At 49.3% G+C, this 16075-nt stretch overlaps 4 protein-coding genes across 4 annotated transcripts; all 4 read left to right on the top strand.

Annotated features, from left to right (window-relative positions):
• Window positions 1-4758: 4758 nt before the first annotated feature.
• Window positions 4759-5265, top strand: N7539_001367 (uncharacterized protein; the record flags this gene model as incomplete). Its single annotated transcript, XM_056930970.1, has 2 exons — window positions 4759-5008; window positions 5138-5265. 2 exons carry the CDS (start codon window positions 4759-4761, stop codon window positions 5263-5265), a joined length of 378 nt encoding a protein of 125 aa, XP_056793001.1.
• Window positions 5266-6209: 944 nt separating this feature from the next.
• Window positions 6210-9192, top strand: ura7 (small subunit rRNA maturation protein UTP4; the record flags this gene model as incomplete). Its single annotated transcript, XM_056930969.1, has 3 exons — window positions 6210-7266; window positions 7329-7561; window positions 7633-9192. The coding sequence occupies 3 exons, from the start codon at window positions 6210-6212 to the stop codon at window positions 9190-9192; spliced, it is 2850 nt and encodes a 949-aa protein (XP_056793000.1).
• A 1233-nt stretch (window positions 9193-10425) lies between these two features.
• N7539_001365 (putative Yippee zinc-binding protein Moh1) lies at window positions 10426-10848 on the top strand (the record flags this gene model as incomplete). Its single annotated transcript, XM_056930968.1, has 2 exons — window positions 10426-10524; window positions 10615-10848. 2 exons carry the CDS (start codon window positions 10426-10428, stop codon window positions 10846-10848), a joined length of 333 nt encoding a protein of 110 aa, XP_056792999.1.
• Window positions 10849-11706: 858 nt separating this feature from the next.
• On the top strand, window positions 11707-13233 carry N7539_001364 (alcohol dehydrogenase family protein; the record flags this gene model as incomplete). The annotated part of the gene is made up of 6 exons (XM_056930967.1): window positions 11707-11843; window positions 11946-12092; window positions 12171-12267; window positions 12335-12799; window positions 12882-13003; window positions 13131-13233. The coding sequence occupies 6 exons, from the start codon at window positions 11707-11709 to the stop codon at window positions 13231-13233; spliced, it is 1071 nt and encodes a 356-aa protein (XP_056792998.1).
• Window positions 13234-16075: the final 2842 nt, after the last annotated feature.

Genomic DNA, 16075 nt, shown 5'->3' with positions numbered 1-16075 from the left:
CCAACTATGTTTCCTCATGTTCCCGAAAGTTCCTCGGCCATGAAAGGCATTGATTAGGAAGTCTCGCCGTCATTGACCTTCTTTTGAGGTATCACAGTTTCTACATGTCACTTCAGACACTTTATAGTGATCAACACTACAACACGGCTGACTGAGCACCGGAGACCATCAATGAGAAAAGCAAAGCACTATTGCCGCCAGCTAGGGGCTCTACTTTAACTGGCGCCTTAACGCCATGCTTTCCCGATCCCATTCAGCCCGTCCTTTCCAGACGTCGGTGCAGGCGGTAAGACAGGTTTCACCAATCGAACTGGCACAGGTTATTTCAATGTCCCGTCACCTGGCAAACAGAAGTAATAGGTTCGACACTGTGCTTGATGAACAGTACAGTCAACGCTCAACAGTGTTGCATGCCTTGAACCCCGTAACTGAGCTTCAGTTTGCCATTCAACCAACACCAAGCTCGGTACAGTACGTGTCAGTCTTACACAGCAGATAGGTGATGACCTACTAGACAGTACCTTGTCACTAAGCCGATCTCCGCAAACACGTAAGCATTGCTGCTTTGTGCATCCTCCTCGAGAGACGGAAGAGTAAGACAGATCAAGCATCCAGTGATGTCTGGATCATCTCAACATCACAGGACCGCGTCTGTACGACTCAGCTGCCTCCTATGTAAGGGTGCTCCCGAGTAAGCAGGAATCTTGATAGAAGACATGCCTAGTTCCCTGTATTTTGCAAAATATGTATCACTATGTATCGATGTCACTATCCAGTAACCTATCCTCCTCTCTGCTCAGGGGGTGGTGAATGTCTTTCCAAAGTCTTCGAATCCCTGTCATAGATTCCCACATAAAAGCTGAGAGACGCACCTTCAGCGATAAATAGTGAAAAAGACACTGAATATCAAGTTAGTTTGGCATGGCTACCTCCTAGTCGACAAGTACCGCATCTTCATAAGGTATCGGCGTTTCACATTCACATGTCCTTGAAAGGTGAGGAGCTGTTTTCTGACGGCTCTTGTGGGATGGAGACTTTGAATTGAGTCGTAGTCTTCTCCTGTTGTAATTGTTGTTGGAGATTACACATCTACGAGACAGTGCGCTCAGGTTTCAGTTCATTGGCGAGGTCTACTATATCAGTATGTGAATGGATATCACGTGAATGTTACTCCAGTGATAGGGCAATATCCGTTTTTCTTCCTGCGTACACTGTACACTTGTACAGTGTACACAGTAAGCACCAAAGACCCGGGGTATCAAGAAAAGCAGGGATTCATGAGAGTCACGGAGCATACAGACATATCCAAGTGAGCCTTCAAAGCAGTACTCGAGACACAATACAAGATGATTCCATCTCTTGGTTGGTAGATAGTATGTAGTCGCTAGTACGCTGCTATGCACGTGACAATGGAAGCAGGTAGTCTTCCCTGGCCAGCAACATGGTTGACTTTTTGGAAAAGATTTGTTGAAGCTAGTCGCTCGGCGTAGTGGCACCCCAAAGTAACAAAGTTTTGCTCCTCATGGTACAGTAAATTACCCGATCGAGCCATCTCGTATGTTTGTAAAGCCCACTGTATTCGGCGATCCACATTGCTCGTGCAGTGGGTGGATTCGTACTTTCGTTCTATAGGTAGACCTGTTACCAATTTATGACAGGCCAAACCGGCGATACTTAGGTGAGAGTGAGACTCGAAGTCGAGAGTCGACATGGACAAAGGTTCCAATACTGCTGTTGGTTCATACTTTTTCAACCCGCTTGAAATACAGCAAGTGCCATCGGCCATCTCCAGAAATTTCGAAGTCGCGAGTCACCGGAAGCAATCCATGCACTACATGCAGTGATCATTGACCATTCACCATAGTTCTGGAACCCTTTTCGATAATCAAGCACAAGGTTCTTCATCCAATCATTGACTTGATTCTCTAGAAATTTAAAGATTCCTGTTCAATACTAGCGGTCGCTCAAAATGGCCTTTATCCTACGCACCTGATTTCTCATTCCGCTCTCATTGTAAAATACCCATTCCACTCGTGGTCATATGAATGACCGGTGAAAAAGAGTTTTCATTTTTCCAGTGTTCCATTGCCAAGGAGGAACAGCCCCTCTTTATAAAAAACCTACATGTTCCATCGGGTGTACGTTGTGTATCGTCTCTATCACGAAGTGAATTTCTCGCAGCAGTGGAGTCACTTTCCACCCCACCACGTCAAATATTTTCATTCCCGAAGCGTCCTTAAGCCTAACTATATTCTGCGGTCGTGAACGTCACCTCAGCGTCTTCGTGAATTTCACGTCAGCCGGGCAAACAATATTCGCCGGGACCAGCCTGAACGACGGGGAGCAAGATGTGGGAGCTACTGTACATGGCCGCCAGTCGGACTTGTTGAGTCTGATAATCATCTCCAAACCATGACAGCAAGATGTTGTACTCCAGACCCAACGCTTCTTATCTTGATTCACAGGTCTGTGAAATGCCACGTGAACAGGCCACCAAAAACCCAGTGTGCGCGCCGGTGTCGTCGCCAGTCTCCACTATGAATTAAAGTGGTTGCGAGCTAGCAACGTGATCTCGTCAGTAGAGAACATGATGACCTTACGATTGGGTACAATCGGAATGGGGCTGACGGAGACAGAACCGTGGCATCGGCGTTGGATTTCTCGGTTGGCTTTCCTCGACACACTTTCGATGTGACGAACGATGGCTCGCACTTCCGAGTCTTGCAGCTTCTTGCCCAGTGATGTCCTATTGCTTACACAAAGTCTGAAAAGCAAGCATGCTTGGAGAGATATAAGCAGCTGCTAAGATGAATTTGCAAATGAATGGCTTTGAACGCTCTGCTGATCGTTATACGACAGGTTGACAGGACGTGCTGGCACTTAGATTACACAGCTTTACTGGATTAGGTTTAGGGGTGCGACGGAAGTGGGGACTACCCGCTCATCTATGGGGCTCACAAGAACGCTACTCCACATTAGTGCATGGACACGCATCCTGCACAATTCCATAGAACTATCACGTGATTATTGTGTCTACCATGAAACTACCGTACCTTCTCAGCTGTCCGGACTCTGGAGTCTGGAGTCAGGACTCTAGACTCTGGAGCAGAGAGTGTCCGAGGTTGGAAAAATGCCACGTCAAGTACTCGAGTGAAGTATAACTTCCCAACAAAGTGAGCTGCAGATCTGAATGCACTTACGGAATGTGGTCTGTATTTTGAGCGTTGGTGGTTTACCACCCTAAGAATTTGGAACTCATCACCTGTCATTGCCAGTTTTGATTGGAAGTTACTGTAGTAGTGTAGTAATGTAGTCATATAGTGTAATGAGTAGTGATGCATAAATAGTTAAATACTCCACTTAGGTAGACCTCTTCAAGCCCCTAGCATCGACGATGTGATGCTGCTCATGGAATCCAGAATCTTCTCTTCTCTTATTACAGGACCACCCCTAGCGGGAATGTTCAAGAAAAAAACGTGAAAGAAAAGAAATCTGCGACCGCTGGCCACGATCGAGGCAGTCAACAATGCCGTCATCACTGTGGTCGCGTCCCACAATTTGGCTTGATCGCAGTGTCCGAGTCAAAACGAAGACGATCGGTACAAATTCGAATACCTCATTATTGAGCCCTTACAAAGAGCTTCGATACGAGTATCAACTGTGAGGTTAGAGACTGTTAAAGCTCACCTCCAGCTCACCGAGACAAATAACTTCAGGAACCGCTTCCACCTACCTAGTGGCGGGAAAGTGACTAGGCGGAGCAGAAGGTGGGATTTGGAAGCCCGCGCTGATGAGCACCGCCTCTGGGGGTAACTTGAAGTAGACGACAAGAGGCAAAGCTGACCAAAATCATCCTACTGTTTTGGGACCACACAGACTGAATTCACTGGATTGAACACGAGACACTAATGATCCAGTCATACTGAAACTAAAATCCCCGACCGCGATTTTGGGAGATTCTCCAGCATCGCGTAGGCTGTCCTACGGGATAAGCAGTCTCCCATGGATCTGACCGTCGACCGAGGGTGTAAGTTTTCAACGGGCCCGTGGTTGCTATTGGAACCATTTTCTCTTGAATGCAGGTCTCAACCGAAACTGGCCCAAGTTTTTCCGAGATGATTCTCATCGCTTCGGCAAATGACGCGAAATGTAGGCTGGACATATGCTATCGAACTTTGTAGCTCCTTAAGACCCGGGGAAAGGGGACGGGCTAGATCCTGCAAATTTGCGGCCCAACTGGTTGATCTTAGGAGGTGGAGCAAATGTTTCCAGTCTACACATCACAGATCAGGGCAAAGAAACTTTGTTCTCTCTGTCCCGAAGAGATTGAGTTTCAAGGTTTTTCCAGGTTGGGGTTTCACACGCGCCTTGTCACGATTTACATGAGCCACAAGTACATGTGAGCAGACACGTGAAAAGCCACACTCGCGGCGCAACAGTACCTGCTTAGAGGGAAAACTCCGACCACTATCACTATTGTTATTATTATTCCTGTCTTCGACATAATTATATTCAAATAGGCAAGTGCACTCAGCACTCTTCCTTCTGAACATCCCGCTTCTGAATCCTTGATCAGTCTGAGCAACTTGGCACCAGCTCCCGACACGGCCCGCTCGAGCGGGTTGGAGAAGCATCCGACAGACTGCTGGACCATACCACAGATCTGACGAGGTGCTTGCTCCTCTGAATCACCTGAGTCCGTCAACTCCATCTAAGCCCAACTCCCTGGCTTTCTACTGCCACCGAGCTGGCTCTCGCATGGACCGCCGTGTACGAGAGATTCCCCCGCCCGCCACATCCAACCGTGCCTCATTCGATGGCCAATGGGATGCTGGACATGGCTTACTCGCTCGTCTTCTTCAGCTGGATGCTGTCCCTGACCCGCTGAGGCTGACCAGTGAACTTTTGAAGCGGCAAGTCATGCTGTATGTGGCCCAGGAAATCACTGGCCGCCAATCGAATCCATCGCACAATGGGTCAATGGCACATGTAACGGATGGACATCCAGGTTCGAGGCGAATCGACAGACATGATTTCACAGAGTATCTTGCAAGGCAGAGAAAGGAAGCTGCCTGACGTGGCAGTGTTCGTGTGGCCGGACGCTTGATATGAAACGCAACGCTGACATGGTTGATAGGCAAAGTCACTCAGCATCCCGCCAACAGTCGGTCGGCAGTGCTATTTCTTCATCAAATGGCCATTCGACGAGAGATCCTCGTGCCCGATGATGTCTGCCCAACGAGCGGCTCATTGGACATTCGATAGATCTTCTTGTGGTACAGTGGATGGTTAATCTACGCATGTAGCCCTTTTCAACGAACGGTGATCTTCAATATGTCGTACAGAAACAGTATATTGAATACTCAGGCAAGCCACATTTCGAGGCTCGAAGAGACCTACGAGCGCTTCATTCGAGAGTTGTCCTTGCTTTGCTCAATACGAGTTTGCATGAAGTGTGCCAACTTCAAACGGCTCCAAACCAGGTCCAAGTATTGCTAAGCATATTTGAACTGCCGTTGACCATCATTTACATTCGTCGCACAAGATGCGTCTGTCGACTGAAGAAATTTGAACTGACCCAGGACATCTTTTTGAAGCTGATTTCCTCGATCCTACCAAGACCTCGAGACTCGATACGTTCAAAGACGATGTATTCGCAAGGATTCAAACGGACTAGTTTAGAGAACAGCTTCACTACACATATGCAAATCCTTTTGCAAATTCGGTTTGAGATCTCGAAGCAAGCTGGAGGCTCACGTCAACGGAATAAAATCCCGGAGTGACATGTAGATGGTTCATATTCTTCGGTCTACATAATTCTCGTAACAATTATTGATCCTACTCTTGTTGAGGTTGCCGGACAGCGCGTTGGAGGCCCTGCCGCTAAGGCATCCAGAGCTGATGATAGGTGATGATAGCTACCGTCACGTGAGCGAAGATGTTCTCCGCTGAGATAATCCGGCCCGCCAAATTTTATCGCGAAGAAAAAAAAGAGCGCGCATATAGCCGTAACTGTTAACGGCGATCCAGACCCCCGAACGAAGCAAAAAATTCGACATGACTGCGTGAAAGACTAGATCGCATCGCGTTTCAGAAATACATCGAATTACGGAAGCCCTCTGCACTTCACGATCACGCATCGAGTCCCGAATCCGCCTACTTTTCCGTTCGACCGCGAGAGGCTGCAATACCAGCGCCTGGAGGCAACCATGGACATCCACCGCTGTCGATTCGTATCTTATAATCCGCAGGCAATCAATTCGCTTGCATTCTCACATCCTCCCTCCGCAGATCTTGCCGGACGCGGCGTACCGACTCTTCGACTAGCGATCGGTCGTGCGAACGGCGACATCGAGTTATGGAATCCTATGCGCGGAGCCTGGTTCCAGGAGACTGTGCTGCGGGGTGGGAAAGACCGAAGCATTGAAGGACTGGCTTGGACCCAAGACCCCCAAGAAGATGGCCCCATGAATTCTAAATTGCCGGGAAAGCTGCGCCTATTCAGCATTGGCTATTCCACAGCCGTTACCGAGTGGGACTTGGAACAAGGCCGTCCTCTGCGCCATTCCAGCGGAAACTATGGTGAGATCTGGTGTCTGGCCGCTCAACCGCAGTGGCAGCCCACCAAGAAGGGCGCTAATGGCAAATATCTTCCCCCCGCCGAGGGCGAGTATCTTGGCCAGCATCTGGCCGCGGGCTGTGCAGACGGATCTATCGTCATTCTCTCGACAGCAGACGACGACCTCAAGTTTCTTCGAGTGATGCGTCCTTCTACGAAAAGAGCCCGAGTCCTCAGTGTCACTTTCCAGAATCGGAACACGATTGTCGCCGGTTACGCCGACAGCTCCATTCGCCTTTTCGACATCCGAAACGGTCAACAACTGCGTACAATCTCGCTCGGAAAAGGCCCTGCGGGTGGACCGAAGGAGTTGCTGGTTTGGTCTGTAAAGTGCCTGCCAGACGGGACAATCATCTCTGGTGACTCGGCGGGCGAGATTCGGTTCTGGGACGCGAAGAACTATTCCCTCATTCAACGGATACAGGGCCATCTGGCCGATGTTCTTGACGTTGCTGTGAGCGTGAATGGTGACACTGTTATCAGTGGTGGCGCAGACCAGAGGACCGTGGTATACCGCAAGAAAGATGTTGAGAAGGGTGACAAGAAGAGCCGATGGGCAGAGGTCATGCACCGTCGATACCATACGCATGATGTGAAAACCTTCGCCGTCTACGAAACCAAGGAAATTAGTATCGCTGTTTCAGGAGGTACATGAGCACAATGCTTAGCTTATCAGGAAGGGCACACTGGGCTAACGCAATACTCGCAGGTCCCGATGCCACACCCGTCGTCCTTCCTCTGCGCGAATTTGGCAAGGAACATCATCGAAAGCTGTCCAGCCTACCACAAATCCCTCAACTATCTTCAGCACCATCTCCACGCCTGGTGATGAGCTTCTGGGACCGTGAAGTCAGTCTCTGGCGGGTCTCTCGAGGTCCCGCTTCTTTGAACGAGAACATCGATGGCCAGAGGCACAGACTGGTTGCGAAAGTCTTGATTCAGGTGAGCAATATTCCAAAACACGATTCCATGGCGCAGAGCAAACACTCATGGATTTCTGTTTTCATGTATAGGGCGAAGAAAATATCACGTCTGCCATGCTGTCATCAGATGGCAAGCTTCTTACTGTTGCAACTGTTTCCGACGTGAAACTCTTCGCTGTTCGCAAACGGAAGGGTGATGAGAAGGCTCTATTGATCAAGAAAGTCGAAACCCCCAAAGCCTTTTCTGCAGATGGCGCTCGTCTTGTGACAATTTCGCCTGACAACCGTTGGCTCTGTATCGTTCGCCCCGACAGCGGTATCTACGTGGCTCGCATCCAGTCTGGTTCATCGACCTCAGAAAAGCCAGTTGTCATGCCCCAGCTCGCTCTTCTCAAACGTGTCAAGCGTCATTCTCGCCACGAGAAGGCGTCTCACGGAACCTTGGGCGAATATGAGCGGACGGTTCGATCCTCCGTCTTCTCCGACGACAGCAAAATACTGGCTGTCGCTGACATCTCTGGATGTATTGATACCTGGACTCTGGAGGAGATCTCCAACAAGGAGGGCCCAGCATATGCTCAAGTGCACTCCAAGCAAGACGCCGATTCTTCGGATGATGAGGACGAGGATGAGGATGTTATCTTCGATTTGGAGAGGTGGCAGCCTGCAGCCTCAGAGTCTCCTATTCCTCGAATGAAGGCCGGCATCACCTTGCTTTCCTTCAGACCCCAACGGCCTCTCGCCAAGTCGCTGACCAACGGCAATGGCCAAGCAGCGCGCGCGACTGCAGAGGACAGATTGCTGGTTGTTACAAGCGAACATCAATTGATCGAGTTCGAGGCACGTAGTGGCAAATTGTCCGACTGGTCTCGACGCAATCCCAAGGCCTACCTCCCAGCAGAGTTCAGGGGTGTCAAGGACCGCGCCATGGGTTGCCTGTGGGATCTCTTTGAAGGCCGTGAGCGGGTCTGGCTCTATGGACCTTCCTGGCTGTGGATGTTCGACATGCAACAAGATTTCCCCTCCCCCGAGGAGTTCAAGGGCAAGGACGAGGAGCCCTCTCAACAGCTCGTCAAGGCCTCAAAGCGCAAGCGTGACCCCTTTGACGATGACGAAAATGAACGAAAGAAGCCCAACAGTGGCGCTGGTGACAAAATCGCACGAAACCAGATGGACGTTCACGTGGGGACTAAGGTGCGCAAGATCGTTGGTAACGACGAGTCCCAGAGCGAGTGGATCTCACTGGATCAAGAACGCACGCGCAACGTTGAAGATGATGAGGCGTTTGAGTATGACGAGAATTTTGCTGCTTCCAATGAATCCGCTCTTGCTCGTCTGCGCCGTGAGGATGTTCCCGCTCCCGAGCTCAATACTCCTCAGAAGAAGGGCAAGTCACTTGGTCTCAATGGCACCATCAATACCTCGACCAAGTCCGTCGCGTCAGCCAGTGGCGCTGTTTCGCAGCCCGCGCGCCGCTGGTGGCACACATACAAGTACCGAGACATTCTCGGTGTGGTACCTCTCGGAGGAGGCTTGAACGACGATGGCGAAGAGGGCCATAGTCTCGGCGACAACCTGGAAGTGGCTATTATTGAGCGCCCCATGTGGGATGTCGAGTTACCCGGTCGCTATCTGAGGGACTATGAATAGCTCTGAAAACATCGAGGTGAACAGTCCTGTGGGGGTTTCGAGGCAGCGCAGCTTTTCATCCAAGTTCATGTGTACAGTTCGGACAACCAGCATGCTGAAGCATGTTTACTGGCGTTATATTCGTGTTCTTTCTCTGTACAGGATTCTAATGGAAGCATCTGAATATGCATAGACTCGTTTTTTGGTCCCTTTTACCATCAAATTTTGGCCTTCTCCAGCCATGTGCACGAAAGCATGCAATTCACTGGATATGTCGGATTCGGTTCGGGTGAGGCTGTGGCTCGATTGGGCCGAGATCGCCTGATGAGCCGCAAGAGGTAGAACTCTACCTGAAGTTCAGTAACCTCTTTCGCTGTTCTGTAACATGGACACCCAACTCAAGCACCTTATAACAAGGCGAAAAGCAGTTGCAGTGCCTGGATTTCAGTACTTTCAAAATCAGTTCCATTCACGTACCCATTAATGATTCAGTTCGGCGCCGGAGGCCGCTGCCATGGTATGTCATCAACGGCTCCGCAGCTGATCAGGTCCAATGCGGGGTGTCCAGACTCCAGCCTAAGGCACCCAGAAATACCTTGACTTTCTTTGGAACTCTTGCCCTCCGTTACTATCGTGTCGCAACTTGCCAGCCTTTAGGTGATTCTAAGAGCCTTCTTCGGTTTACTCTCAGAAGGCGTGTTTCGAGGACCCTGTGGCGAGTTCAGGAGACACCCATTTTCTTCACTCCTGCGCCTTCCGCTTTTCGGTTCCGAGTCTCTCCAACCGGCCTTATCGTGCGGGGATTCTCGTCAAACCTCTTTGGTCGTCAGCTCTGGTCCTCCAGCTCATGCACAAGTTGAGGAACTTGAAAAAACTTTGAAGCTATAGGACCGTTTGTGAGGGCATCAAATCACCTCTAGAGCAAACATCGGCAAGTTTGCCGACCGTACTGGGACCGTACTGGGCTGATTCCTGCAAATCGACCACCGAAAGAGTCTACGACTCGTTGCTATATATCGGGTTTCGCGGCATCACAATAAGGAAGGCCGGGAAGTTGACAGTCTCTCTGAACTCTTGAGCACACTGATCCTGAGGTCGCTCCTCGCACTGGTTCTTTGAGCCAACGTGTCACCTGGCGTTCTCAGGTTCTGACGGCATCCACTTCCTTTAGACTCGCTATCACCTTTGAGACTTCCTCGTCGGAGCTGCGACGCGACTCATTTTTCCTAAGAGAACATTTCTGAGATCGTCACAATGGGCCTAACCTACAACGTCTATTTGACTTCTAACAAGATATTCGGCTGCAAATCATGCCAGACCCACCTGGCAGACTACAATGATATCATCAGCCGGGTGAGCATAGCTTCATCAAGCTCTTGATCTTTGGGCTACAGAGTCCCTCTTGCTTTTGGACAAACTGACAAGTTGATTCCGTTGTCATAGAGCTTTCGTGGTCAGCATGGCAAAGCATACCTCTTCAACAGCGTCGTCAACATCACCCAGTCCGATCCAGTTGAGCGAAGCATGACAACCGGCCGTCACATTGTCCGTGATATTTCATGCCGTCAATGCAAGGAGACCGTGGGTTGGAAATATGACAAGGCCTACGAAGGTAGCGAGAAGTACAAGGAGGGCAAATTCATTCTTGAGGAAGAACTGCTATGCCAGGTGACCTAGGTGCTCATTCACAGACTGATGTCTAATTGAACTTTCTCGTGGTTGTCATGCCCAGACTGTGGTGTGTTCCGTCGGGGAAATGCGGGCTCATTTCTGGTCGAATTTACATCCTGTCATAACCGTGATTGTCATTCCATGCTTGTTTTCCATCGGTCATTCCACCTCTGGTTGGCCTTGCACTGCAAGTCTGTGTCTCATTGCTACATGCTTCTTCTCCGAACATACTTTGGCGCTGTGGTCATGCGTTATTTTTACTTGTGCCCCTATGGTGACTAGAAGTGCGCATCCCAGAGCTCAATATACTGCTCTTGCGATGATGAAGCGAGCAGCTTCCATAATGCGGGCCTTTGCTTCATATTCTCACGGATTCTTTCGCTTGGAGCGGTAGGGGTTTACCCATCCGCCAGTATCATAATGTAGCTGATCGCGGATCTCGCATTTCTTCAATGTGCGAGAACGTAGAAACAAAGCGGGTGTCAGCTGGAGAAAGTCGATTAAAAGGCCGAGTATATCTTTACCCGTGAACCACCTAATAACGTCTGTGCTCGTTAGATGTGCCAGATCACTCACGACCACATCGTTCAAAAAGTATCATCCATTTCAACCCAATTCTGCCTGGACAGACCATGCCCAAATTCACTTAAACCCTCTTTCCTTTACATGGTGATCATGAACTGCTGGTGGCTCATCAATAGAGCTGTGTCTTTGAGGGCTGAATGACATGCAAGGTTCCCTCAGAGGCTCGGACCCACTACAATGCCTCTGCCGATGCCGCACAACCCCCAAATTCCCACCTAGACGACGCTCGAACTTTAATTGTAATCCCGCTCTTGCACAGCTCAATTAGAGAGACCAGTCATGGCCAATCCCAGTACTATGCAAGCGGTGGTTTTTAAGGCACCTTACAAGGTTGCCGTCGAGCAGCGCCCAATTCCTCACGTTCAGGATCCCGAAGATGTTGTTGTCAAGGTGGGTTATACCGCGCTGTGTGGGAGGTAAGTCCTGCAGAAGAGTACTGAGAACGGATGTGATGGGAGATTATTGTTATAGTCCTATATGACATGGATGATATGATATGGCTGACAAGAGCGAGTTAGTGACCTGCATACCTATCGTGGCATTGAGCCCAGTCCAGAAGGGCCTATTATGGGCCATGAGTTCATGGGAGAGGTCGTTGAGATTGGCTCTGCAGTGAGGACCTTGAAGAAGGGGGACCGTGTTGTGAGCGCCTTCACGACTTCTTGGTACGTATATACTGTACTGCTGAAAGTATTCGTATCGTGCACCTCTTTCAAATGCATTCCTAACTCGTTCTCTGGCAGTGGCAAATGCTTCTACTGTAAGCAGAGTTACTCCTCCCGCTGTGAGAAGAGCACCCTCTTTGGATGCGAGAAATTGGACGGTAGCCAAGCTGAATATGTATGTCAATGAGAGCTCAGAGGCTCCATGAGCCGAGGAGGATTGGGCTGACTGTACGGTGTTCTAGGTTCGGGTGCCTAACGCTGAGGGTACCGTGATCAAGGCTCCTGAAGGAGTGGACGAGAAGTACCTTGTTCTGATGGCAGATATCTTCCCCACGGGCTACTTTGCAGCATACAATGCATTCAAGAACAGCACGCCCGAACAGATTGCAGAGCAGACTGTGGTTCTTATCGGCTGTGGGCCCGTTGGACTTTGCGGACTGATCAATGCGCTCGAGTACAAGCCCAAGCACTTGTTGGCCGTTGACTCTGTGCCTTCCAGACTGGAGTTGGCCAAGTCGCTCGGTGCTGAGCCGTGGAATTTCATGACTGATCGAGCTGGGCTGGATAAGCGAGTGCAGGAACTGACCAATGGTCGTGGTGCCGATGCTGTTATTGAAGTCGTCGGATTGAGTCCTGCCCTTCGCACGGCCTACGACCTTGTGCGGCCTTGGGGTGTGATCAGTAGTGTTGGAGTGCACAATGCCGAGGTGAGAGCTAATTGAGGGCTTCCGATGAAGAGAATTCCAGCCCTTTCATGGTCATGATGACTAAATAGCTCATGCCTTGCAGATCCCTTGGAATGGTGCCGATGCCTACGATAAAAACCTGACAGTGCAGATGGGCCGCTGTCCCGTTCGCTCTGTCTCTGACAAGGCCTTGGAAGTTTTGAAAAAGAATCAGCATAAACTTGGGTGAGTGGCAACCATGTCCAGAAATTGTTGAGACTCTACATACCCACCACGTCCTCCTCTTGAGGACTCCGTCGTACTCTACTCGCCCATTCTTGCTTGGCTGTTGCAGAACTAATGATGGTTACAGATTCATGACAGAGAATGTTATGCCTCTGTCGCAGGCAGTGGAAGCTTATGAGATCTTCAATGCCATGAAGGTGCAGAAGGTCGTGTTTATCGCGGACCAGTAGGTCAGCTCGCTCCATTATTCATATTACTCTGCCAGGCTTGGGTCAACGGCGACGGAGCAGTTGAGTATGTAGCTGTCCCCTTGTATATATCTCAATGGGACGTGATCATTCATGAGGCCTGCTTTGGCCACTGCGACGAGTTAGAGAGTTTGAACTGAACCTACAGGGACTTGCCTCGATTGACGTTATTTCACTCATGAGACGTGGAAAAGATGCAGTTCGGACTACAGAAGAACTGAGTAATCGCTGGACCACAGCCAGAGACATAGATAAAGCATGAGACGTAAGATAAAAAATCCTCAGAAAGATACCGACAACATTTTCCAGTGGAGTGTCGATTGTATTTGCCCGTTGTGAATTTCTCCAGCAAACGGCCATGGAGACTTATATTTAACTTAGTCCAGCTCCTCCCGAAAGACAAGATCACCAGTTGACATGCCAGCCTAGGTAAATCGTGGAAACCTTGGTTCGCTCCACGATACGCGGTCGTCGTTGGAGCACTTCATTATCTCCAATATGGGAATCTGCTATGCGCTACGGATGCTATTTATGCTGATATTTGTACTCCATTGAAGTTCGCTGATGCAGAACTGTAGAGTAAACGCCTTCGTAGGAAGCAGGTCCAGGATCAGTTCAGGTGATCAGACTACAGGCTTCTCCTCTCTGCTGTCTGGAGAACTTCACCTTTCCTTACCTACACTTCATCTTGTTTTTCCCTTACTTCTTATTTTCTCATGCTTCTTATTTTTCCTCGCTTCCTATTTCCCTCGCTTCTCATCTTCTCTCGAGCCCATTACTGGTTCATCTGCCTTTAGACGATAGGTCATCCTTAGATATGTCATGGAACAATTACATATTCTTATTCTTGGCATTGAGTAACACATGGACTTGATTGAATTCGAGGGGCGCCATTGTCTGACTGGATCCACAACGTTTGTGAGTAGAGCTGATTGTCTGGAGACCGCTTTATCGTGGATGCCACAATTCAAGATATTGATGGTAAGGTATAACGATAGTAACTCTCGTCAAGTGGAAGGGGCAAGAAGGATTGATGAATTAAGCAATTGCCCGGAGTTCACAATCTCCAACTGTGCAAGCATTTACTGCTTGTCGCACTATACGCACAATTCACTGGATCCCGTCTGATGTCGAATCACTTCGAAGATTTGAGGAATCAGTAAAAAGTCTCTAGTTGCTCTTCTCAAAGCTCCTCGTAGACCGCTTGGTCGGGTTCCTGAGAACAGATCTCTTTTGAGAATAAAGTGAATAGGTACCTGGGAAATCGTCGGGCGGTTCTAACCATGAAAGTATGCCGAGATATCCAAGACAACTTCTACATTGGCTCAAGATGTGAATAATTCATGAACGTACTATCGAACATGATCGATGCGTTGGTGTAGATTTTACTTGGAGATATAGTGAGCTGGTGGGTTGAAAATAGCCGGACTGTTCAGACCATTCAAGTTTGTCAACCTTGTATATCCATGAAGATGCGTACCAGTAAGATCAGACAAACTTGTGCATTGCAAGAAATGCATCAAAACCCAGAGAGAGAAAGCAAGGAAGAAGAGAGAGAGCCGGCAGAAGATGGCTTGGGCGTAGACGCGTTCCAGTTGTCTTCAACCGAAGCTCACGATATTTGCCTCATAGCGCGTCCATAGCCAACTCGACAGCCAGGTTTCCCACCATTCTGTTCCTCGATCTTGATGGTTCTCCATGTTCCTCGTATGTTCGCAACATTGAATAGTGCCTTGGGAATTGCTAGACACTTCTGACCATGAATCTATTCATGCCAGGCGGCAGGCGCTCAAGATATCCAAGCTCGCTTTAAGCTTATGTGCAGTCTCAGGGGCCAAAACTTTTAGCAAACAGGTACTACTGAAGTCGATCGATGCCGTAAGATAGATTATACTTAGAGACATAGTGTGTTGGTGCCTTAGAATAACCGGACTATTCTGACCACGAAAGTTGGTCAAGGTATCCAAGATGGACTTCACTTATTGATGGTCCCAAAGCGCGAAAAATTACGGAATGTACTATCAAAGTCGATCGATTCCTTGGTGCAAATATTACTCAGAGGCATCATTAGTCTATGTCTTGGAAAAAGACGGACTATTCTAACCAGGAATGTTTGTCAAGATATCCAAGATGGACTTCACTTACAGACTGTCCTGAAGCGTAAATAATTTGGACATATCGTATTGACTTCGATCGCTGCCTTAGTATGGATATTACTCAGAGGTATGATCAGTCGGTGCCTCGGAAATAGCTGGACTGTTCTAACCAGGAAAGTTAGTCAAGACATCCAAGATGAACTTATAGATGGACTCAAGCGCCGTCGATTCCGGAACATACTGTCAAATCCGATCGATATATAAAGACGAATTTCACCCAGTCGACTTCTTCCTTCCTTCCTTCCTTCCCCCGACTTCGATCAGTTTCGAATCGTGATTGACACAACAACGTACATAAACATACATGAACTTCAGTAGTCAAGCAACTCGCGCTCATATATTGGCAGGCCGGCTGCACAGCAAAGAGCACCAAAGCGGGCCCGTCAACTGGCGGCTCTCCGCCTCAGTCACCAGCAATTCCCGCTTCCACCCTCCCACTCTTCCACAGCATCTCCGTCCACCTTTTACCCTCCTCACACCTTACCTCGCTTCACCTACTCTCGCCTCGCCATCCTCTCCATCTCCTCGTTCCGTTTCCGTTTCCGTTCCCCCCTCTACTCGCTTCTCGCTTCTCACTTCACCTCTCTCCCTCTCGCTTTCCCACAACCCTTCTTTCCGCGTGACCCCTCGTCACGTTCCCCTCTTCTTCACCCACGTCGATTTCTCCA

This window comes from Penicillium diatomitis (assembly GCF_028827545.1).
Source record: "Penicillium diatomitis strain IBT 30728 chromosome Unknown utg000002l_segment0_segment0, whole genome shotgun sequence".
In the NCBI taxonomy this organism is placed as follows: domain Eukaryota; kingdom Fungi; phylum Ascomycota; class Eurotiomycetes; order Eurotiales; family Aspergillaceae; genus Penicillium; species Penicillium diatomitis.
This window is presented reverse-complemented; position numbering and strand designations above follow the sequence as displayed.